This window comes from Argiope bruennichi, chromosome 2 (assembly GCF_947563725.1).
Source record: "Argiope bruennichi chromosome 2, qqArgBrue1.1, whole genome shotgun sequence".
Lineage (NCBI taxonomy): Eukaryota > Metazoa > Arthropoda > Arachnida > Araneae > Araneidae > Argiope > Argiope bruennichi.
This window is the reverse complement of record NC_079152.1, coordinates 53400715-53428577: the sequence shown is the minus strand read 5'-3', so window position 1 is coordinate 53428577 and position 27863 is coordinate 53400715. Positions and strand designations below refer to the sequence as shown.

At 27.1% G+C, this 27863-nt stretch overlaps 1 protein-coding gene across 1 annotated transcript in view; it reads right to left on the bottom strand.

Annotated features, from left to right (window-relative positions):
• LOC129961547 (QRFP-like peptide receptor) overlaps nucleotides 1-27863 on the bottom strand; it is a 116216-nt gene that overhangs the window by 76053 nt on the left and 12300 nt on the right. The window contains exons 3-4 of the mRNA XM_056075031.1: nucleotides 23814-23935; nucleotides 1916-2039 (exon numbers count right to left, since the gene is read on the bottom strand). Of these exons, the coding sequence (XP_055931006.1) occupies nucleotides 1916-2039; nucleotides 23814-23935 (246 nt within the window). The remainder of the gene's footprint in view (nucleotides 1-1915; nucleotides 2040-23813; nucleotides 23936-27863) is intronic.

The following is a 27863-nucleotide window of genomic DNA, read 5'->3' as shown; positions in this document are numbered from 1 at the left end:
CGGGTTTATATTTAATATAAAGCCATAGGAATTTCAAAAATGTTTTCAATGTTTAATTAGCTTAAATATACTTCGCAGTAACACTTTTTTAATCACCACATTTCATATACATTAGTGAAGCTGATCATGTTAAGTTAGTTATCCGGATCACAAGCAATTCATGTTTTTAATGATAAGCTGCAAGCTTTCACTAGATCCAAAGAAAAAAAAACTGGATGTATGATTCTGTATTGTCACATTTTTATTCCACCTGAGACATTCTCAAGCTCACTATTAATAAATATCTGCTAAGATCAATTATTTCAAAAGAAACTTTCATAACCAATTTATGTTTTAATTTAAAAAGTGAGTAGTGTATTGCACACAATTTTTAAAAATCTCTCCTTCATTTGACTGATCTCCATGTTTCACACTACCCTGAGTTCAAAAAACCCTTTTCTTTGTATCATGTATGTCTGTTCATTTATCTGCCTGTGTGCCAATACGAAAATTCTAAACTGCTTTGCACTAGATGGCTAAAATTTGGTATAGGAATTATGACAACATTCGTAAATTTCTTTTAAATTTTGAACGAACTCTATTGTCTGTCTGGCTGGCTGTTTGAGTACAAGTGAACTCTATAACTAAAAAACGGAAATACCTATATTCATAAAATTTAGTTCATAGGTTAATATGAAGATATAAAGAATGATTATGATTAAGATAAAATGGAAATGAGCTTGCAACTTGAAATAATATTTCTAAGAGTACATATTCACTTTCTGATATCGAGATGATATTGATAACGACAGATGGTTCCAGAAGACAAATGGAGATTTTTTTTTCTGGCAAATATATTTTTTTAAAAAGTTTCCTATGCAACAGAGTTGTGGTAAGTGGAAAAATATCACGTATTATGCGCTGATAAAACGGCTTTTAAGGCATATTTCATTATATTTCCAAAAAAAAAAAGATTTTTTATTTTCAATATTTTCTACAATGTAGATTTTTCCCATCACAACCCACGTTGAATATTAAATATAAATAAATGCAACTAAATGTATTTTGATTTAATATTTGTTCTCAGCTCTGTTCGTGTCAATTATAACTAATAAATGAATGTATCAATGAATCCACTTTATTTTTTAGAAAAAGTTATTTTATCTTAAAAAAATTGAAGTTACCATCTACTCACGCAACTATCCATCTAAATAATTAATTAATTTTATAAAACACGAAGTGTCTATCGAAAAACTAAGTAGGGTGGCGGCAAAATATTACAGTTAGTAAGCCTAAACAGTACAGTTATTTTTTTTTAAATTTTCAACATATGTAAGAGAAATTCAATATTTATAAGAAAAGAGTCGAAAAAATTATATTATACAAGAAATGATAATAAAATTTTTTGAATAACCACTTTAATTTAATTCCGTGATTATTTAGCTTTATTTTATTTTTCTGTTTTATTCTTAATTTTTCCAATTTTTGAGATGTCACAAAATTTTCTGTTATTAAAACGAGATAAAAGTGAAAATATTTTTAGATTCTTGCAACTTTTGTAAAATGCTTAAAGAAATTTTTTTTGTTCAATATTGCAGATTTGTATAACATTTCATTAATTGAAAATCAGCTGCGTTGCTCTTTCAGTGATATAAACTATAGACAATGGCTGTTTGTACCAGTCAACAGTTCCGATTTATGTTAAATGAATTGTTTAATTTTCAATCTTGAATTCTATATTTGATGTCACAATTCAAACTTTTAAATAATGTAATCTGACGGATCCTCGATTTCTGTTATCGCAATTCTCATATCTTTCATGTCCAATTACTTGTCAATTATATTCAGTTATCTATACCAAGAGAACTTTGCAGCATCTCTCGGTCTTACGGCTGGACCAACTATTCAAATATCGTTGAAATGATAACCTACATACCTGCGCAAAGATGATTGGAATAGCAGTGACGAAGGACAGACACCAAATGACGAGGATTACACGTCTTGCTTGGCTCATGGTGCACTGATAGCGAGATTTCACGGGATGCATGATAGCGTAATACCTGGAAAAGACCAATTCGATTAAATATATAATACAAAATTCACAGCGTCAAATTATATTAAGAATCCAATTTCCCAATGAGTGCGTATTCACAACAATTTCAGAACAGAGATGAAAATTTCAATTCGAACTTTATATTTGCTTTACGATAGCACCTTTTGAAAGATAAAGAGGGGATTAGTAATGAAAAATATAAATATTTTGAGCATTATTAAAAGATAATACTTAAATTAGTTATAATAATTAATTATTAATAGTTAGTTATATAAATAGTTATAATAGTTATAATTATTAAAATATAATGTAAAGATATTAAAATATAATAATCCATTAATATAATATTGTTTGATTCATATTTATTACAAAACTACGTAATGTTAATTGAAAAGGTGCTCTTTCATAATTACTTTTCGTACTATTATATGATTTTTGAATTATTAATCTTTCAATCAAGGAAATTACTTTCCTTTATTGTGTATGTTGTCTTGTTATTTTGTAAATTTCTCTTTATAACTTTAATAACAATAGCAAAAACATTTAAAAAGAAAAAAAATGCAATTTTGGAACTTTTTCTGATAAAATCATGTTTTAATTTAAATTCTTTTTATATGCACATTTTGCAAATAAGTGCAAAGATATAATGTAAAATTATAATATGCTGATGCTCGCTGAATTGTATGGGATTCCTTTAGATATTATTCCGATTCTAACCGAAACTATATCTAATTTAATGAATGAAAGTTTAAGAATGTTATAAGAATGTTATAAGCATAACAATGTTAAGAATGTTATAAGCATAAGATTAATATTTCTACTCATGTTTTGGTAAAATATGAATACAAATTAAGTTTCAAGTTGAATCCAAATTGATAAAGGATTTATTTTTTCCCTTTTGAATATAATTCCATTTTTGAATCCAAATTTGCAACAAATTTTTTTTCTCTAGTCAGCATTACTTGCGAATACATGACATGATACTGTCATACAAGCATCAGATTTTGTAATCTAGAATAGGTACAAACTTTTAGATTTATTAGCTGCTTTTTTTCATAATTAGTATATAATTCTTTTCCGTTTTGAATGACTGATGATTGAAAGTTTCAAGTCGAACAGTGTAAATTTTACATAATCAAAATAATCTATTTTTGAAATCTGCTCTAAAGAGAATAATTTATTATATTAGACACACTTTATTCCTCATATTTTATCACCGAGAGTTTGAAAACAATTTCACATTAATTTATTAATATTTTCTCCAGAATTAGCCTATAATTGCTTTCTTTTATGTACGAGCTAAAGATTGAAGTTTCCAAGCCAACAACATCTGTATTTGTGATCACTCTTATGTTTATTAAAAAAATTTCTTTTAAAAGGAATTATTTATTGTTCTAGAAATACTTTTATTCTCACATTTTGTCAACGAGAATATGAACACAATTTCAGATTCATTTGCTACTATTTTTTTCCTCTCATTCTTACTTAAAAACTATGGTATATTCTTGACAAAAAAAAAAAAAAAAAGCTAATTTTGCTCGATACCAGTTAATGTGAAAGAGCCCGAAAAATCCCCAATAATTTTAAGCATTTCAAATTTCAAATTGTGTTGAAATCTTCAGTTGTGCAAACTGAGAAAGTGACGAGCGTTGAGGGATAAGATATTCAACCGCTTCTTATTCTTGATGCGCCCTCCTAACTTATTGCTCCTCATCTGTCAGTATCGAATTTTTGTCATCCGCACTAAGGGAATAAGGATGCTTTATGATGAGCTGTTGGACATTTATGATCATTCAAAGAAACTGTGGACTTAGAAGTGAAAATTTATTTTCTATCTTTTGGAACTTAAGAAATAATTGGTTTGATTGTATTAAAACAAACCTTTACAAACATCTGCGTATCGAACCCTGAAATCCTTTCTTCGAGGATTAACCTTTTAGAGATAGTTTTCTCTACAAATTTATTAGATGATATCCTCTATTTGGGAATATGCTGTTATATTAATAAAAAATAACTCATGTAAATTTAGATTAATAATCCTATGTCCTCTTTGTTTCGATTTATAATGCTTGGGAAAGATTAATCTTTGGCTGTAATTTGAAATATATTAATACTCGGTATTTGAGTGATGCTCGGAAAATATGTTTGGGGTTAAAAAAATGGAATCCTAGTTAATCTGAAGAACGGTAAGAGCTGAACTGAAAATAAAAATCTTTTGAAAATAATAATTAAATTGATGCCATTTAGGTGATTGTAATTTTCATTACATGTATGGGATATTATTTGAAGATTTCAATTAATTTGTTCTGAAATACTTTTGCTCAACTTACATTTTGTACTTTGATTTTTTAAAATTACTTTTTTATTCAGCATATATTACGATTAAAGTATTAACTTCGATTAGCATAAATGTCGTATTGTTATTATTAATACAAACCATGATTATTTGAATAAAATTGATTAATCACAATGATTGATTAAAATATTTATCAAAAAATTAATATTTAGAATATTTCTACTGGTGTTTTTGTGCCGATCAAATATTTAAATCAATCGTCTTACTGCTTATTACAATAAAAGTTACAAAATGTTTGGATATATTTTAGAAAAATTTAAAATAAATTTATTACTTTTAAAGAAAAGTACTTTTTAACAATAACTCCTCAAAACTATTGAAACTTTTATAAATCTCTCAGTGATTATGCATATATGCACCATAGCATGATTTTCAAGGTTTTAAAACTTTATAAAAATATTGTTCCCATTATTTTAAAGCGTTTCCTAATTTTCTGATTGATGATAGAAACACAATAAAATTGACGTGATTTGCGTGCTCCTCAATCTTTCTAAAGAACAAACTAAGATATTCTATGGATTTTCTTGAATTATGCCTTCCTGTCAAACCTAAAGCTGTTGTCATTTTGACTTTCTCGTGCACGAAGTATAAAGAAAACATTGCACTCGTCAAAAAATTTGAACTCGAGATTTTTTACGAATCCCCATGCTTTAGATCTTCCTGAGTTAAAAACAACAACAGATTTTTGGAAAATTATGTCTTTCTGTTAAAAATGTAATTAAAAAAGCACTCTAAGCTAGATAGATGAAATTTGGTGTATGGTCTTTACGGCAAATTTGTAAATTTCTATCAAATTTTGAGCAAATTCCATCTTTGTGAAAGACTGAATGTCTGTTCGATTATAAGTTAACATGATAATTACAAAATGGAGAGAGCTAAGTAAAATTCGGTACACATATTTAACATCAATAATGTAAATATTTATATATTTGAAATGTATCGTATATTATTCATATAATGATATCGTACCCTATTTAAAAGACAAATTTGTTATAATTGATTGTTAAGTGAATCTACCAAATTTCCAATCAAAAGCAGACGATAATAATAATAATAATAAAGATTCAAAAGGAGTAATAAAAAATTATCAACGTCCTCACAAACAGATTATATATCTAGTTTAAATATTTAAAAAAAAACATATTTGATTGTTCAGTGTATCTACCAAATTTCCAATCAAGAAACAGACGATAATAATAATAATAATAAAGATTCAAAAGGAATAGTAAAATAATTATGAACGTCCTCACAAACAGATTATATATCTAGTCCAAATATTTAAAAAAAACATATTTGATTGTTCAGTGTATCTACCAAATTTCCAATCAAGAAACAGACGACAATAATAATAATAAAGATTCAAAAGGAATAATAAAAAAATTATCAACGTACTCACAGACATATTATATATCTAGTCCAAATATTTAAAAAGGCCTATTTCATTTAGTAATTTCAAAAACTCTAATAGGCTTATAAATTTCAGGCCAATATTGATTGTAATTATTTCTACTATGAATAATTTAAAATTAAACAAATTTAAAAAAATATTGCTAAAGAGATGGGTTTGCGAGGGACTAAGTACAGATTAAAATTAGAACCTAAATGTAGAAACAACAATGGATTTTACATTCTTTTTTACACGCCTGGTATAAATTAATATTTATTTACTTAAAATTCATCACTTCATAAATTTCTTCAGATAATTAAGAAATATTAGTTAAAAAAATCAGTATTTATAAGAAATATTTTCTGTTATACAGACCATTGTGTAAATAAAAATTAAAAAAAAAATAATGAACAGACAAAAAATGTGAAAATAAAAGCAGCAAAGATAACCATAAATCTATGCAAAAACAACTAAACTTAGCTTACGCAAAGCCAATTACACAATAATATATGGAAAATGAAGCTAAAAATCCTCGATAAAATACCGCAATATATAAATATTAAACGTACCTAAATTAAATAAAAATAAAAAATTAACATAATATTTAAGCCTTAAAATTGCTTCCAATTAATCATATAATTCCAATAACAAAAATAAATTTGATTTCCACAAATAATAAAATTAAAATTACAAAAGTATTGAAATATTTAATAAAGGAATATCAATTATAAATTCATAAATGCAAAATAATAAAGCTCATGTACATATAGATAAAAAAAAAACAGAAAAAAAAGAATTAGATATTCTAGAAAACAAACAGTTAAATAAGTAAAACAATATAAGAATATGAAAAGTTAAGCTAAAAACTCTAAAAGCTTGAAAATGAAATGTCAAAAGAAAATCTTGTTTTTGTTGTAGAATTTTTCAGGAAAATAATTTTAACGCCGAATCTTTGAAATGAATTTATAAAAAGTTGAAGACATAGAATAAAAAGAAGTTTAATTAAGAATAAACAAATAAATAAAGAACTTTCAAACCCAGCTAATGTTTTCGTAATATATTTTCTAAAGGTCTGGGAAGAATTTCGTGTAATTTTGTCTTCTTTAGAACCCTTAAAAAGATTTTTATAGAAAACAGAAAAGTTTGCTGAAAGAAAAGTTTGAAAAATTTTAAACAGTGCGCTAAGGGACAAAGATGTTTAATTCGCAATTTTTATTTCTTTTTCTGAAGTAAATAGACATTTAATGGAATATCTAAACTGAAAATGAAATAATTTTTTTTTTACATACGTTATTGTAATTTTCTTTATACTAATCTCATATCCAGAAAAAAAGTCTTTCAAATATTATTTTACTGTGACTGCTTTTGTAATTTGCGATATTTATCAACCGCTTTAATTGAATTATATAAAAATTAATTTTGATTAATTATTTTTATTATTAAGTTTAACTATGAGTTTTTATCTGAATATCCAAATACATACAAAAAATCTAATTCTAAGAATGTATTGCGAATTAAATATTGATTTAACTGCTCATAGTGAGTAGCAGAATATTTTGGAAAGAATCGTTTAAGTTTTATCCAATGATTTATTTTCCTAGCAGACTGCCCATACTTCAGATGATAAAGTAAATTTTTAAGAAAATAATTCTAAATAACTTTCTATACTTATAGCAGCTACATTATTCAAATTAAAATGCTGTTTTTCAATATAATTACTAAACATCAATTAATCAATATTTATCTCTCTCTCTCTGTCTGTCTCTGTCTATATATGTCATTGTGGATATGTAAGTATGTGTATTCCATGTGTATTTTCTGTAAGCAACTAAATTTAATTTAATTTAAATTAAATTTTAATGTTTACCCACTTTTATTTAATTTGACTTGTCTTATATTCTTAAAGGTAAATCATGAAGTTAATTGACTTTTACTCATTTCCTCAAGTGCATTTTTTATAAATTTTCTGCACTTGAATGTTCTCGATGAAAATACACTTATATATTATTAAGAATTTTATAATCATTTTCTGGATCAATTTAATTGAATTTTTTTTTCATACTCGGCGTGCAAATTTTAGTTAATTTGAAAAAAAATTATCATTTATTTTATTCATTGAAATGAATTTTAAATTAAGCTCAAAAAGGATAAAGCAACAGGATTTCTTCTTTTTATTATGTTTATAAAATTATTTTCGTAAAAACTATTTTTATTAAGTTTATTTATTGTCAAGCTAATGTATACAATCATAATATTAAATTAAGATTTTTGATTGAAAGCTTGATATAATAGATGAAACAGGAAACAATACTTAAAATTAAAATAAAATAATATTCCTAGATAAATTTTTATCTTAATCATAAACCGTTTCATGTAAATAACATCAAATGGGATTGGAGACAGAAAAATGAATAAATTTTACAAAAAATTGTGTCCATAAAAGTTTAAAAATATCTATGCGTTAGTTTTTATTGAAATATTTCATCAGCGAGTATTTTTTGGCAGTAAAATAAGCAACGCAATAAGCAAAGAAAAGCTATTAAAATTATTGAATTTGAAACTTTAGCAACGGAATAAAATGAAAAAAAAAACTTAAAATATACTTTATTACCATTCTAAAATTTCTTTTCTGTAATTATTGATTGAGAAATTAATCATCTTAGAGTTCAAAAATTTTAAAAGAAGAGAAAAATAGAAAGTAGTATAACGGATATATTATAATCAAGTTAATTATTAATTAACAAAATAATATATTATTAATTCAATCTCAAGGTTATGATAAATAGGGATTTTATATTTACTTAATACTAGTTGCACAACAGGAATTTAATTTCCCATTGGACCCAGGTATTATATACTTTATAGTAGAGGGCTATCTCTGAAATCATGTAGTATTTTTATTGTTCTATTTTATAAAGGCATCTTTATAATATTATTTATCAAAAACAACAAATCTATTCATGTGAAGAATACTTATAATCGCACGATAGATATTTTAATCAAATATCTATCAAATTCATGTAAGACTTTCTTATATATAATTAAGTATTTTGTAGAATATGTCATAAAATTAGAAAGTTGTCATAGTATTTATTAAGCTGATTTTAGAATCATTCTTTTTGTTTTTTTAAAATTACTCAAAGTGTCTATTTTAGAGAAATAAAAGCAAATACGTTCAAAAATGTGCAAATGAAAAAGCGAGGAAATGAGAAACTAAAACTTACGACTTTGATTTGAGAGTCCGGCTATTTTTGAAAGTGCTTAATGTAAAAGTTTTGCTAATTCTTATTACTTGAATATCTCAGATGATAATTGAAAGAGGGTAAAATATTTGACAATTGATTTCAAGAACCAACTTAAAATAAATTCAAATGAGCCATTTACCCCGCCTAATTGACGATCATAGAGATAGAGTTGATGCATGATATTATGGGAAAAAATTATTATATGAGTGAAAGTAAAAGCCACATATTATCTTTAGTCATTAACAAATTACTAATATATCTCATACATGGTATGAAATACTAAGAAAGTTATTGTCGATGGATTCAATTAAAGTTTTGGCAGTACCAGTATGAAATCACTTCAATAGAATGTTTTTATTAATAACAAATAGTGTTTGCTTCTATAGTAAAAAAATAATTTCATTAACGGCGACATTATTTTTGATAGCTACCGAATTATGCTTTGTCATCTTTAAGTATTTTTAATCTTAATTATAAATTAAGCTATTCATAAACTGAGGAACAATGAACTTTCTGCATTTTTAAGAATTATTTGATTCGAATTCATCATTTTTTGAGAATCTAAAGATATTTTTAAGAAAAAGTATTTAATATCAGACATTTTCACACGCACGCACATGCATATATGAATTTTTTTTCATCAACATTCGCTGAATTGTAATATATGTGTACTCTCTCGCTTATGATTTTATACAACTTAATAGTCAAACGCTGGTTTGATCTGTGATGACAATGCGCTTTGATATGTTATGAGCATTTAATATTTTTTCAGAAAATTACTACAACACAGGGAATAATTTAATGACAAAGCACACGGAATAGTTTAGTGATAGTATTTTTTGAAGATTAATGAAAAGAATAGTGTAATATTAATAAGTGGATTAATATAATATTAATAAGTGGAATAATGTAATATTAATAATTGGAGTTTTTTTCGCCGTCTAGTGCCAGTTTGAAGTTTATATAAATAAACTAGTAAAGAAAAATCTAAAACTTTTCAAGTAATTTAGAAACTAATGAACAACTTATTTCTTAATTATTATTTAATTTATTTTTATTATTAACTGATTATTATTATTATTAACTTATTTTTTTAATTAGGTGACATTATCTGTAAAATGGTTCAAGTGACATGCATGCAACAAAAATTCATTTAAAAGTTACAAAGGATATATCCTTGGACTTAGACCTACTAAATGTGGTATGTAATTATTTCTCAGGTAGTAGGTGTTCATCAATAAAGAGCATTTCAATTCTTTATTAAAATTCACGGAAAAATTACGGCTTAACCTATATAACATTGGAACATACTATGGCAAAAACGCTTTACTAACTTAAAAATACTTTTAGAGGAAATAATATTATAACCCACTAAAATTAATATTTTTTCAAAATATTTAAAACTTATTTGGCATTTATAATTTTCAAAGTTTCATTTTCATTGTGGAATAACACTTTTTAATGAACTTTAATATGATATTTTTCCTTTTTTAAGCTTTAATACACATTCGCATTCCGATAATATTTAATATTTTTATATGTGGTTGCCGTTGCTATATAACTTAGAAGATTTTTTAAAAATAATTTAAAAACAGACGAATTTAGTTTAAAACATTTTGATACTACAGTGTTTCAATATAGATTCTACTTCTTTAAATTTTTATACGACGTTTTTCAGATTAGAGTTCTGATTATTCTTTAAATTGTTTTAAAACTTTTCAGCACACCGTTGATAAAAAATATTTTTTTAAAACGGTAAACATAAATATTGTAAACATGTAACTACAGATTGCATTTATTGATTAGTAACATGGTCTGTCTCAGAGAAACACTGAAAAATCTTCAATTAAATTCGATATATGTATAAATTGCATTTATATTCTGCTATTCAAATTTTATTCCTGATACGAAATGAAATGGATCTAATGAAACTATTTAAACATTACATTTTCTAAAGTTGCTGTCGAAAGCATAAAGCATCCTATTGAAATTCATAAGACTCGAAAAGTTCGTATATTTTTTACTGGTAAAATAGTCACAGGTAGAAAGTATAAACAGAATGAAGGAGAGAAAACAACCTCATAATTTATGGATGATGATCTGGGCAAGAAATGTCTTACTTTCTGAAATTAAAATAAAAACAAATCATTCCGCTCGAATTCTCTGAGGAGAGAGGATTGAAATTCGATGTATTTCGTTTCCCTACAACCTTATTTAAATAATCCGAAATAGAATTAAATCAAATATATTCTAAAATAATCTTAAAAGACACATATATTTTTTTAAAAATTTAAGAAATGTATCTTTGTGGATTTTATTCTTGAGTTATCATTTTCACAGACAAGCAGAGAAAGCGATAGAAAGAAAGAAAATTATAATTCTAAAAATTTGTTTTTCTGACTCTGAAAAGTGAAGATTCGTCGAAACCGAATGTTTTATGAATGAAGAAAAAAAATGTTGCTACCCAGGATTAACTTTTTTTGCTACCCAGAAAAATAATATATAACAATCCTTTCAACAAAAATGTTTTAAAATAATTTATAATTTTCTAAAAATTGGCATATTAATTTACCATAGTATATGAATGAAATGATATTAGAAAAATTGGCACATGAATGAAAATGGGCCTATGAATTCTTTTGAATCCATGGTTGCAAGTACCTATTGGTGCTAGTAAGTATTTTCTTATAATAAGATGTAATTCAGATACAGAAATACTGCAATTCACTTTAAAAGGGGATTGGAATTAATAAATTTTTAGAAAAATTCTCTTTATGCAGAAGTGATGGAAACAACGAAATGGTGGCAAGTGCCACAAAAAAAAATTCATTATTATGTGCTTCGGTTATTCACTGCATTTCCAAGATAAATCACAAGTAAATAAAATTTGAATACTCGTTTTTGGCTTACTATCTATCTTACAACTTGTTAAATATGGTAAAACAATAACAAATAGAATTTTTAATCATTCATTTTAAAAGCTAAGTTTTTATTTACTTTTAAAGCATTAACAGAGCGTTTTTGAACGTTTTAAATATAATGAATTTTATATGAAAGAATAAATGGAAATAACTTTAATTGTTAATAGAAATGTTCATGCTATTTTGAGAGTAAAAAAATGTATCCATCCATCAATTCTGATCAACATTTAAAAAATGTGAATAAATTAAATCGTTGACTGAAATAATTTTTAAAGTTTATTTGCAGCCTAATTTGGATGCTCATAGTCCATAAAAAGCAAAAAAAAAACCGGTTTAATTATATTTTAATCAAAAATATGTAAAAATAAGGATTTTTTATAAGCGTTTTTCAAATAAATATTCGCAGTTTTATTTCATTGCTTGTTATGTATGTTGGCTAAATGTGGAATCAAATTATTATAACTTTTATAAAGATAATATTACATGCTAAATATTTATATATGGTATTGAAATCTTTTTCTTCTTTTCAGAATATATTATCTCTCTCAGTATAAAGCTAAATATATATAAAGATGCCAGTAGGAACTTTTTATCAATATTTGTATGGTGCAATTGATATAGAAAAAAAAAGAAAGAAAATGACATGAGATCATAAAAAATGTCCTTTTATATTAATTGGTAAAACTGAAACTTTACCATCAGAAATAAAATATTTATAACATAAGTTTCATGATAGGAAAAGCAGTAAAAGGGAAATCTATTAAAGGATATGGCAAAAATATTTTTTATAAGGTTTTTAAGGCATATTTAAGTATGCTTAACTTTTGCTGTTAATGTAGAGACCTATTTATATGTAGTAAGAAAAAAAAAAAAAGAAGAAGACATAAGAGCTGCCAAAATCAAAATATGACAAAAAAGAAATAATTATTAATAATAATAATAATAAAAAACAGAAATTACGACAGAAATTATCATTCCTTTATTTTATCTTTTGCCAAGGGCATTAAGAATCAGCTCTTCCTCTTCAGTATTATTGACAAGAAAATATAAAATAACAATGTCACGCTTGCAGGAACTAGTATAAGATTTGTCACAGGAAATTATAAGTTAAAATGATTGATGTTACTTCATCACAACGGATACAAAATTTATCCGATTAATTTCAGTAAAGAGCTTATATTTTTGTTTATTGCTGAAATTTTGGAATATGATATTTTGTGACAAAGATGGATCACACATCACAAAATTCAGTTTCTTTCCCTTTTATCAATTCACTTTGACTGTTCTTCTTCTTAAGTTTTGAAACGAATTAAATACATTTTTTATGATAGAACACTGCAAAATTTTTGAATCTTTTTATTCGATTTTTTTTCTACAAATATTTGAAATATTAAAGAAGAATTTAATTATTTAATAAATAATTAAATATATTTTAATCAATGGGTAAATTTAAAATCTTTAGAAGTGGCTGATTTCTTAAAAAAATAATGTATTTAACATTAAAGCCAGGCATTAAAATTTTGGATTATGTTTTTTTTTAATTTATTACTTACGGAACTTTACTGTCTTGCCCTAGATAAGATCTATATATTAATTAATTATCTATGCAAGTTTTGAAATTACACGGAGGTTCTTTTAATTGACAACTTGGTTCAAGCCTGAATTATCGCCATAAATTGCTTTCTATTCATATAAAAAAGACAGCTGAATTGTCATCATAGTATAGAATATTTATCATCACATCGTTGGGACGATAGCGTATTCCGATGGATTCGATACACCATGTGGGTGACATGGCGTATATGACATGCACTTCGCGTAGTTGGGTCTCGAACTTATGTTTCACCTTCATGGAAACTAAGAAGTAGTTCCAAGGTTAGCATAAATTCTCTCTCTCTCTACCTATATCTAATATTAATTTAAAAAAAACTAGAGAAATAAACAGAATCGACACATGTAGCATTCATATTTAACAAATAATAATAACAATTTTTAATGTGTGAAAAAAATTACAAAATTAGGGTATAAGAATTTTTAAACTATAACATAATTAAGTTTTGCCATAAATCAAAGGACAAGACCATTTTATTGGCACATGCATAATTTCAGCTCATTTCTATAAGTGGTTTATCAGTTACATTGGATATTCTGTATTGCTTCTAAACCGATGCATTTAGGGGTTCATTCACAAATTTCAAAATATCGACAACTTTTTATTTGGCATTGATCATGCAATTTTTCAAACAAATGTCGTTTTCCACATTGTTTTAATATAAATATGCATTAAAAATCGTCAGCAGCAAAAACCATGAAATCAAAGTAAAAGGGAAACTATTGCCATAATATTTTAATAGCAGTTTCAACTTTTATTATGTAGAGGATAGGCCATATCCTTGTAATAATCTAGAATGTTTACTCATTAGATCATATAATATCACTTACAGCACACAACAATTTCCAGAAAAATGGGTATTTTATTTCGTAAAAAATAAATTGTAAAATGTATTTTTTAATTTTACATGTATTCTGACGAATTATTTTTCTTGCAACATACGTACCTTTTAACCAGAAAAATCCATTTGTGTTTGTGTGTGTTTTTTTTTAATTTACAGATGTTTTTTTAAGAGTTCAATATATCTTTTACAAATGGATTGTAATTTTAATGGATTTTATTGTAGATATTTACTATTTACAAATGGATTAAATTATTCAGGCATAAAAACATTATTTATTATACAATTAATACTGATGTTCATATATATAATATTATAAATCATATTATATATATATATATATATATATATATATATATATATATATATATATATATATATATATATACACACACACATACAGAGTGTTGCCGAATTCGACCGACAAATTCAGAGGGAGGATAGTAGGAATCAAGTAGGTAAAGAATCGTCATACAACATGGGGTCCCAACGTCGTTTAGGAGATGAAAATCGCAAAAATATAAGGAGTAGGAGAACTGTTGGAGACTGTAAAAAAATTTGTAAAAAAATAACAAATGGTTTTTCAACTATGATTTTTTTTAAAGTGAAAGCACATTCTTAAAGGCCATTTTTCATGTAAGTAACATGCCAATTTGATGAACCTGAGGGTCGTTTTTTATTAAAAACGATTTTGTTTTTTATTAAAAACGAAAAAGTAGTTTAGAACCCTTATCTGCAAAAATATTAAAACTTTAAGAAAAATAAAAGCTTGAAAATATAAGAAATTTTATACTCTTTAATTTGATAAAAGTCTGTAGTGTGAAAACTGAGGAGGTTTCAACACATTCAAGAAAAACTAAAGTGTTTGCCGGGAAACATCGCTGCAACATCGACACTGATGTTTACAGAAGGTATTGCAAAATTCTATAGAAAAACTCTGAGGAGTGATAGCAGGCATCAAAGCGATAAGAATTTCCAAAGAAATATAAAGTTGCAAACGAAAATTTATTTGGTGGATTGCAGATACAGCATACATTTACAGCACATACATTTTAACATAAGAAAGGAAACGATGAGAAACTTTTATAAAAATTTCTCTATGCTGCGGCCGCTAAGGTCATTACACAACCGACACCGCGATGTTTAAAGGACCGCCAAACGTGCTCAAACATACCAGGTGTACCTGCGATTTCTCCAGCAGCGACGGCGATCCGTGCTACGAGATCTTCCTCTGTATCCAAAGGTGTCAGATAAACAAGAGATTTCATGTGGCCCCAGAAGAAGAAATCCAAGGGATAAAGGTCCGTTGAACGTGGAGGTCAATCAACAGGTCCGCCGAGTCCAATCCAATTCCCAAGATATGTATCATCTAAGTAGTTAAGCTCATAATTCGAAAATAATTCTGGCACACATAATTCTGCACATAAAGCACATAATTCTGGTGCACCATCATGCATTAACTACATGTTCTGGCGTGCAATGGCCGGTATTCCCTTCAGTAAATCCGGAAGAACGTGCTGCAAGAAAACAAGGTACTTTGCGCCACTGAGGCGTTCGGGCATAAGATGCGGTCCCAACAGATGATCTCCGAGAATTTCTGCCCAAATGGTACTACTAAATTTGTTTTGCACGTTCGACGAGATAGTGATCTCGGGATTTTCTGATGATCAAATATGTACATTGTGCGTGTTGAAGACGCCTTCTCTAGTAAAGCAGGCTTCATCTGAGAATAAAATTCTTGCAGGAAAGAGTGCATCTTCCTGTGTGGCACCAGGCATCAAGCGTGCGAACTCTATCCGACGTGGGAAATCATCATCGCATAGGAGTTGGACTTTCTGCAAGTGGATGGGGTACATGATTTCAGCACGTATGATTTTCCACACCATTTCGTGCCGAATATCCAATTCTGTCGATGGGGTATTGACAAAGCGCTGCAAAACACGGTTTTCTGTTTCAGGTGCCAGCAACACTGCGTTCTTGCTCTGCATTTGGCCTCGTTATTTTGAAAGATCCTGTCTCCCGCAACCATCGATCAATATTTGCAAAGGTGCTGTAGAGTGGACAACGCATACTTGGATATTACTCTTAGTATATTCTTTGTGCTAGGCGTCCATTACCATCCGCTCGGCCGTAAATTAAATGCATATCCTCCATTCGTGAAATCTGACATGTTGTTTGCGAATGAAACTTATGGACTATGAATTCTGCACTGCTCTTTAATGAATACAAGCTGCTTTTATACTCCTAGAACCATCAATTCTGCAATACTCGTTGCTTTTATATTCTTCGAACGCATGGAAAATTTACATACGAGAAAGTGTCTTCTTCTCGACTACCTTGTTCCAAATCCTCGCATTCATAGGGTCGTTCTCTTCGCCAGGCTAATTGATTCTTCGATGTTCGTTTTTGCGATTTTCACAGAATAAACGTCTCCTGCGACCTTATGTTTAATGATAATCTTTCATCTCATTAATGTCTACTATCAGTTCTCTAAATTTACCTTTCGAATTTGACAACACCCTCTGTAAACATCGGTATCGATGTTGCAGCGATGTTTCTTGGCAAACATTTTAGTTTTTCTGGAATATCTTAAAACCTTCTTAGTTTTCACCCTACACACTTCTATCAAATTAAAATTCTTTATATTTTCTTAAAGTTTTAATATTTTTGCATATCAGGGTTCTAAACTACTTTTTCGTTTTCAATAATTTATGGCCCCCTGTTTCATCAAATCGGCATGTTACTTACATGAAAAATAACATTTAAGAATGTGCTTTCACTTAAAAAAATTCATAGTTGAAACACCATTTGTTATTTTATTTATTTAATTTTTACAGTTTCCAACAATTCTCCTACTCCCTATATTTTTGCGATTTTCACCCCCTAAATGTAGTTTGGGACCCCATGTTGTATGGTAATTCTTTACCCTCTTGATGCCTACTATCACCCCTCTGAATTTGTCGGTTGAATTCGGCAACACCCTATATTATATATATATATATATATATATATATATATATATATATATATATATATATATATATATATATATATATATATATATATATATATATGTATATTCATACAAATAAGCTTTCAATAAATAATTATTCGTGTTATTTATTTTATCAATTCATTTAATGCAGTTGATTGATAAATATTACATTTGTCAGTGTTATTTTAATAAGATTATCTTGGTTTTGTTTAAGGTAACAGGTTCTTAAATTTTTGATTATTAAACTGGTTACTTCTTAAAGACATCCAAAGGAATTATCTCTATATAATAATTAGTCTTATAGTTTCACTTCTTTTTTTCTTTCTTCTTCTATTTTGTCAGAATTAAACAGCAATGGATTTTAACATGTAGTATGTATCTTTACAGATACTTTTAAAGTGCACAAGTAAACCTATTACTGACGTACAAGGAGTATCAAAATATTAGACATCTAATAGGGAGACAACACCAGGAAATATCTAATATCTCCTGATGTAATTATGGTATATTAACGTAAAGCTGTAGTCCGGATATATTTTCATGGGAAATTTATTAATGACTTAAAAAAAGTCTGTTGTCATTGGAAATTTTAAAGCTTGTACAATTTTAAATATGTAGACAAATATGTAGACCTATGAAAATTATAGGCGCAGCATCATTTAATATTCATTACTGTCTACACAACTGTAATTTTAATTTTCACATAGGATGACAGATTGCAAAATGAATTTGCATGGCTTCTTTTTTTTACTGCGATTGTGCATTCAATCACTCAATATTCATACAAATAAACTTTCAATCAACGATTATTCACAGAAATGGCATTCAATCAAAAAGAATGTACAGAAGTATTTATTCAGTTTACAGTCCGAAAATACAAAACTTTTAACACTCTATTTTATTCAAATATATAAAGATTTAACAAACGATAACAGTATTTTAACTTTTGAATTATGTGATTTGATGCCTCAACCATCCGTTGATATATTTTATTAGAGAAATTACAAAGTTCCAACCGACAGAAATCTAATACGCTCATTCAAATATCGTGCAAGACCATTTGTTTAATTTTAAACTAGCTGTACACAGCGCGGTCGAGCATTTGTTGACTGCTATCTGATTGTTTCATGCATTTAAATTTGAATAATTTGTGACTTGAATTCTTAACCTTTAAACTAAGATTGATCCATAATTCAAGAGACAACAGAACCACACCCTATGTTTACTTATAAATGAATCGGCTGTATAATGCATTAAATTTAATTTAATGCGCATGAATAAATCCACGACGATGATGTGATATCAGTGATTAAAAGCATTTCGGTTTCGTTAATAACACAATAGATGTCGCTCGAGTTAAATTAAAAGCATATTAGGTGTCAGGCTAGTCACGTACCAAACATGCAATTTAAATGTCTAGCAATTTATCACGTGAATAAAGCACAAAGACATGAAACAGAACTTCCTTTTAATAGGAGTAAGAAAAACAAAATATGTAAAATTAGTATCATCTTTCTGAATATTTTCGAAGATATTATTAATTCATGTAATTTAAAATGGTAAAGGTCATATTTAAAAAGAATTTGAATTTATTACCTAAGTGATTATTTAAAATCTGATACGAAATTGTTTGATTTTAGCTTTTTTGACTATTCAGCTTTATTTCTTTTAAACATATTTTAAGAAAAGTTTATAATAAAACTAAATATTTAAAACATTTTATTTGGAAATTCGTATATGAACAATTATTTGAAATTTAAATGTAGTTATTAATTGTTTTGTTTTCGACAATTTCACTTTAATTATTACTTTCAAAGACAAATTAGAAAGCAAACTCTACTTGAATTCTTTGAATTTCCTTGTTCCCCTAATGAGATGACGTGATATAATGACGTCATATAATTATCAAACAATATAACTGATATGTAATTATCTATTATATCTCAGCTATTTCATAGAATCAAAACATTTTTTTTTTCATTTACTTTATGTTTTGAAATTGACTTCATTATAGTTTTCCACATCAAAAGTTTTAATCCATGTTAGATTTGCTATTCTAATCAAAGAGATGAATTAATTTTTTTCCCACATTGCGATTTGCGCTGACATACGTGCTTTAATATGAAATCGAATATAAACATCTTGTAACCTTTATTATTCTTTCATGAATTCAATTAAAAAATCAAATAAGCTTTTATTGTTAGAGAAAACATCATACTATTCACAGAATTAAATAATTCCATTTCTGTAGAATATATTCTTTGAAAGATATCAGCATTTTCTCGACAAAAGCATTCCACATTTTTGTTTCTAACACAAAATCACCGTGAAATTCTCTACCATTTAATGATATTTTTTTAAACCACATGTTTGATGTACTTAAAATAATTTATTTAAGCGATGCATTTAGAGTACTTATGTAATAAAGAACTTAGGCAATAAGTAAGTACATTACGTAATGATAAGAAAAGTACATAACATACTTATATTTGATGTAATTAACATAATTTATTCAATTTGCTAAATTTTCCTCCAAAGTCTGTGTACACGACGTATATAATTTTATTTTAATTCTGGTTGAGTTAGTAAATGCTTTGTGCAGTTTGACTAGATAAAAGGAATTGAATGCTCAAGTGAGGGAAGTGACTTCTTAATTTATAAAAAAATAATCAAAAAATAAAATTCATATCTTAATATTTATCTTCAAAATATTGATTTTAATGCGAATAAAATTTCATTAAGGTACATGTTAGTAAATAAATAGGATATAACATCAACGTAAGCGTGATTAGAATTTTATTTTCTATAATAATATTTTTTTTTTCAGATTTACATCTTTTAAAAATTTTTATGTTTTGAATTTATATGATTCTTTTTTTTTTCAAAAAAGTTAAACAGTTGAAATTACTGAATGAGAGACTAATGTTATGACCTTAAAGAGAATTGTGTACTTATTTTATGTTTCTGATTTATCCAAATAACTGACAGTCAAATTTAGTTTAGAAAAATACAAAGTTTTAATGAGATTTTTTTTATATAAGCATACAAATGTTTTCTTAACATTAATTTTTCAATATAATAATAAAATAATTTTAAGATTTGTTTAAAATTTTCCTTTATTTCAAATAAATAAATAAAATAAAAAAAAAACAAGCAGAAGAAAGGAAAATTGGATTGCACGCCTTAAAAATCAAGTTCAAAAAATTAATTGGAAAAAAAAAATTATTCTAAAATATTTAATATTTTTATATTCCAATGATATGGAATACAAATTTCAAAACATTTAGTCTAATGTATCAAAACACATAGTAAAATGTAATGACATCTTAAACTAATATATTAATGTAAATACAGGCTTATTTACAAATCTTATATTATATACAGGTTTTTTTAAATAATTATAAAAATTCTTTATCATTCAGTTTTTTTTTAAAATCAAGAGACATTTTTTTTTATTGTTAGTACTTTTATGGAGACTTGGAGACAGGCTTTCAGAGTCTGAAAGACATGACGAAAAAATTCTTTTGCGTTTGTGGTAACATTAAAAATAAATCACTGCTTTTATTGCATCAGGCACGATTTGAACATAACTGTCTTCAGTTCACGTAAGAAGATTATCTTGTGTTAACCGAGTTTACTCAGCTAAAAACGAAATACAAAAAGCCAGCTCACGATCCATTAACAGATTAACGCCTGCAACACACGATTTACTTCTACTGCAAACACTGTGTTTTCAGGAACAGTTAAACAAGAAAATGCCTTCCTTTTAAGGTAAAACTTCTCTCAGGAAAATACTCATTTAAGACATCCAGATACTTCAAAAAAATCAATAACTGTACAGCAATGTTGTGCTGCTTAAGCAGAAATTCCTATCGTTTAAAGGACTTTCTGTTTTTTGGTAAAATTCAATATGCGTTTTCTTTACAATGAGATTCAATTTTTGCATAACAGAAAAATTTCAAAATATTTTAATGCCTAAACATCGCCATTCATGTGTTTTGAATATGATATCATTTTATAATGATTTTGTAACATATTATTCTATGATAGAAAAAATGTCGTCGATTTCTGATAATATGAAAGACAAAATCTGTTTATTTTGTAGAAATTTTCCAAGAATTTAGAATAATTTTAACTTTTTCTTCTGAATTATATGAATTTATACATATTTAATTTTAAAGACATTAATTTGATTTTTTTTTACTTTCGAAAAACTTTGAAAAGCCTGAAAATTCTAACTAAACGAATTTATATATTTTTTAATTTGTAACAATTTCAAAAAAATAAGATCGAGTCATGTTATATCGAATTTCAAGAATTTTACATAAAAATTTGCGTTGCTTATACGACAAATTGCTGCTTGTAAAATGTAGGTAAAGAAATAGCTCTACAATAAATAATTTTAGTACAAGTTTCGCAAATGATACATGTTTAAACGTGAGTTTCGTAATTGGGAGTGAATTAAGAAAATAATAATATCTCCACTATTTATGAAATTAAGCGAGATTGGGTGAAACTCTTTTTTTTACATGCATTTATTGAAACGGCTTTTATATCTTGTAGCTATATTATTTATTAAAGAAGATATATATGGTGCTCTATTTAATCACGAATCAATGTTAATTTTTAAACTGTTAAAGATAAGTATATACTTTTAAATAGTAAAATTATTTATATAAAGGATTTTCCTTGGAGTTCTTAAATTATTTCTAAAGAATTATGAAGTCTACTTTTTTATATTCATGTTTTAATACTTGTATTTAGTAAACTAATATCTTGGTATACTAACGTCTTAAAGAAAAGGGTTTAATTCTTCTGTAATTAGAAATGATCGGGTAATTTGGATTTTATTATCTTAGGACATTTAAACAACCATTTCAAAGAAGATCTTTATATCAAATAGAAACTTTTCTTAATTCGTCATTATTTTTTTTTCCTACTTGGTTACACGACATGAGGAAACTGCTACTCTGTCAATTTTAGCCATGAAACAGTTAAAACAATCGCGTTTTATATTACTTGCTCCACATATACCAATATTTGCGTTTCAATTATGACTGACCGAATTTTAAGGTTGTATAAAAGACACATTTCTTAAATCTTTAGCAATACTTATATTAATCCAAATAGATGAAAAAGAAACAGTTCTCTGTTTCTTCAAGCCTTTTTTTTCAACTGAAAGTATATGTCATACTCTAATAGTCTATGAATTAGCTATTGACTCATAATTAAAGTAGTTACTCAAAATCATTATTTTTTTTTAATTTCCAGAAATAAATTTTCTACTTCAGGAAAATTTAAAATGATTTTCCAAGATACTTCTATTTAATGAATGAAAGACGGCAATTGTTGCATAGAGAAGGCATTTAGAAGTTTCATTTCATTGCAAAGCATATGTAGTGAGCTTACTCTGTGTCACTAGATAGAATGGAAGTCACATTGAAGTTTGAGAAATGAATTCCAGCTATAGCAACAGAGAAGAATTTGTCAGCCATACGAAGAACATACACTAATTCCGATAACAATTCTTGAAGACTGGATGTGGATTCACGAAGGAAGTGACGACGCTCACCAGTATATAGCTACAAAATTTGGAAAGAACATTCTTTTGACCCCAGTACATGAATTTTGACTTATGAAGCAAATAGGGATTGCATATTCAAACAACAATTTGTTGTATTCATAGAGACAAGTTGTGCATGGAACCATTTAACATTCATCTGGTGAAAGAAGGCATAACATATGAAGGAAAAGGGACTAATGATTAGATCTTATTCATGTGGCCAATGTAAGACATATAGAAACAACAAATGTCCATACAGAGCTTCTAGTCTTTGCAAATCTTATCTTTGTATCTTAAACGTTTATAACCAGGATAATTACACATTTTAATTACCCTATATATATCATTACTATTAGTTTATTCTTGTAAAATTCCATCCATTTGTCAAATGGATCGAATAAATTTTGTTTTTATTTCAAACAGAAGACATATTATGTCTTACTGATGCTAATTGTGATCTGTTCTAATTATCTGAAAGATTTAAGTTTACAATAATAGCGGACAATTTAAGCTTGATTCGGGTAAAATCATAAAGACCACAATTAAGTTTCTTAATACTTACTCATTCCATTCTGTATCTTATTATTTTTGTGATTATAACAGCGCAGTGTAAGTAATCATTAGTAAACACATTTAAAAAATTAATACCGTGCCATAATCTATTCAAATTTATTTATTTTTATTATGTGTTCAAATATATTAAAATATTATTCAGTTATTGCATCTGCATCATTGTGGATGAAAAATAATGAGAGGCTTTCTTGTTACCAAATCCACTTTGGTAGGCCAACAGAGCTAAGCAGTATAATTATGTTCAAATAGGTACAGGTGTATTTCAATAAGAATTATTATTGTACTTGCCTTTCAACGCTCATGGACGTAAGGGTAAGCACAGAGCAAATGGCTGACACATTCTGGACATAATGGACGAACTTGCAACAGAACTCACCAAGGGTCCAAGAATAAGAAAACAGTTGACCAAACTGAAAATAGAAAAAAAAATCAATTTAATAAAATGATTTTGAAGTTATCCTTTTTATTAGTGTATTTTCCAGTCTTTAATTTCTAATCCTATATTGTAAGCTTTATGAAATCATGAAATATTTATTTTTGTAATTTGCTATGAAATGGTAACACTAGTTTTTAATGAATATGATTTGTTAATAATTTTTATTCAGTATTTAACTAGTTATTAAACTAAATTAATTTTAAAACTGATCATTCTTTTTTAGTTACTGAAATAATTCATTTGCTTCAAGAATACAAATTTATAGCGTGTGCAATTTATAATTAATACAGTTTGTTTAGACTTTTGAAAATGATATTTTTCACTTTTCAATAAATTTATAATTTTTTGAAAATATTTTTACTAATTTCCAACAATTTGCCAAACTATAAATTTATGTTTAGGGCCTTATATATGTTATTCCAATAAAATAAAAGAGCGAAAATAATAAATTTCTTTAAATAACATTTAAAATTACTTAAAAATACATGGAAATAAAAGTGTATATTCAATAACAGAAACTATTAAAAATTGTTTTCATTAATTCAATAAAAATAATATTCCTTAAATTTTATGTAGTAACTTTGATTTATCACTATTATAAATACCATAGAATCTCGTAATAACAAATCTTTGAAATTTTCAACGAAGTAGAGCTATACGAATAATATCAAAATTTAAATAAATTAAACTATTTACTGATAGTTATAATTTTAAGATATTAAAATAGTTTTTATCACTATGAATGTTTAAGGGTACGAAATTTCAAATTCAAGAACATAGGAAATTGACTGAGAAATCGATTTCATAATTCTACTGTTTAAACTTGAACTTATGAAGTTAGATTAAAGTGTGCATTTAAATACCAAATGTGTCGATATCTTAATTAAATATTTCTACTTTAAGAATACTAAAATATTTACTACTAGCCACTTTTAGCGAATACCTGGTTCGCCTGAAATATTGGCTACTACTTATTTCAGTCTCAACACTTAGATGTAATTCCATATCCACGATTCCTTCAAAACATTACAAACATGTTGTTTTAATAGCTTTACATATTTTATGTTCATTGTTCGCCGAACTTTTCTAATGGAGACAAGTCCCATAACATTATAGAGCCATTAAAAATCTAATTGTCCGGTTCATCTCTGATCTTAATTCATGCAAATTAATTTTTATACTTTTTATGAACAACACAGATAATATATATAGCCTTTCTTCCTTAAATCTCATCAATTAAAGAAATTACTGTAGTTCAAGTCAGTAATATTATTTTTTGTTGGAAATTAGGCAGGAAAATGTTTTAAAAATTGCCAAAATTCAGAAAATTGTTATTACATTCATATCATTAAACATATATGTATGTCATTTAAAAGCAGTATAGGAACCTTTTTTAACAAATTAAAACTGTTTTTAAACTTACAAGCACACTAATTTGAGATTATTCTTACTTTCTATATAATATATATGCCAAGTTGGCTGCTATAGATCAAACGGTTTGATGTATAAAATGCCAACATACAAATACAAAAGCATATCCATTATTAGCAGATATTTATAAAGTTTTATTAGTTATTCTATATCATATAACTAAAGCATAATACCATTAAAATGCTCTTGTGGCAGGTTGACGAAGCAAAGAAAACTTTAAAATATAAAGAAAAGAAAATTCGTATCCTATTCACCATCGTAGTCCATGTTTTCGATATAAAATACAATGGCTTCCTGAAATCTATTTCAGGAAAAATATTCTTTGTATAACGCGACTTTTCTACGAAATAAAAATATTGATGCCAACATGTTCAATTGGTTTCGAAAAGAAGGCATCATCCCTGTGTGTACCTAGAAGATAATCTTTGAGATAAAACTGGAGATGGGATGGGAGCGGGATGCAAAGAAATGTGTTTTATACTAAGCTATTGTGGGTGTCAATACAATATGCACGCTGAGCCTCTGAAAGGATGTAATATTCCTTGCTTTATACAACAGAAAAATTTTTCTGTTATCTCACACGAAAGAAAATATTTATCTGTTGAAAAAAAAGGCATTTCTAAATTCTTCATGACAGAAATTTAAAATATAAATTTTGGGGTTCTTTCAAAGTTCTATCAATACATACGATTTATAAGCTTATGCAATTATAATAATATTATATATTTTTGTGATTATAGGATTACATGATGTGTGTGTGTGAGTGCGTGCGTGCGTGCGTGCGTGCGTGCGTGCTTGTGTGATTATATGATTTATGTTAGTCCAATTATGATTTGAATGGTTCCTGTGCAAATTTGCTCATATTTTTTATGGTTATTAGTTTTTCTTTTTTGTTAAAATATATCTGTATTGTATAATGTTTTGCATTACTGGTCGATAGTTTTTAAAATTTATTTTTCATATTTTGAAGCGTTCTTTTGTCCTGTAGAAAAAAAAAGAAATACATTCCTTTCACAAATGTATTCATTCAAGCCATATCACCGGCAGATGTCCGATTTTAAAAAGTAAAGGGAACAATCTGAACAAACTTTACTATTAATATTATTATTTCTTATGATTACAGTTTTGTAGTAATAAACTATCAAAAATCAGAGGAAGAATTTGTTACTTAGTTAAGCAATGCAACATATTTTCTCCTTTGTAACTATAGTGAAAGAAGTTGAATATGCAGTTTTGGCTTTATTCCTTTAATCAGAACTAAAATTTGATAAAGACCAACGGCGACGGGATTAAATATCAAATGTCGTCCTATAGATTACTTCCTTTTGCGTTATAGCTTTAACATACCACAAATAATTGGATCAAGGGCAAATCTATCCTTTTGAATTTTGCTCACATTATAATAAAGATTTGAAATTGTAATAAAAAATGTTCGCTAAATTTGATTATTATAATTCTTTGAGTCCTTCAATATCATCTTCACATTTATATGGACACATCAACAGAATAAACAAAGACGAATTTTATTAAAAATGTGATAAAAATTCTGCAACTGTAGCGCAAGGATATTATAATAAATTTGATCAATGTATTTCAAAAATAATTTCAATTATTTCATTTACAGATAAGCTAACGCAATTTGAAAAATGGTGTTTTATATTTAAGAAGACGTGAGGCTTGCAGATTCATTTTAATATGCAATCAAAATTTTTCATGGTTACAGTAATTTTCCTTTGTAGATTTCGTATTTGTCAAAAGGAAACACGAAGTACAAAGTAAAAATTAGGTATTTAAGTATTGTCGATATCAGATTTTTGAAAAGAAAATTCATCCAAAACTTCCGATATAAATAATTACATCAGATTATTTGCGACACGTGTTGTATTGTCCTTCTAAATTCTTCGAATATTCACAAGTAGATTACGTATACATTAACTTCAATGACGCTTGAAAATACAATCAAGTTTGTAAAATAAAAACAGATTTGAACACTAGCTTGCGCTATAGCCTAATGCAACCGGACAGTGATTTCCCTGAAGATTAAATTGCACAAAGCATTAGGAAAGGAAGGCGCATACCCCTTCTCTTAAAAATTTATTTAAGTCTTTTGTGTCCCCCGGGGGGGCACCTCGAAATGAGGATGAGATGCTTCCGGCAAGGTGGTTGGATCTCGCCACCTTGGAGGGTACACTAATAGGTTGGGGATCTGGCTCCTCCCATCGATAACGGGACGTACTTCCTTCGGGGAGCGTTGTACCGTGGCCGGTGACGGCCCTTAGGACTCAACCACAGTTCCCGCCAATGTTGCTGTTGCGGCGGTCCTGTCATTCAGTTTTACGGTTTAAATCCGAGTGCCTTCGGCTGGTCGGAGAGTCAGATGGTTGACTTAAGTCTTTTGTGGACACAGTTTGAACTGGAAAATCTACTGTTAACTAAAGAAAAAAATTGTTTCATAAAAAATGAGCCCTAGA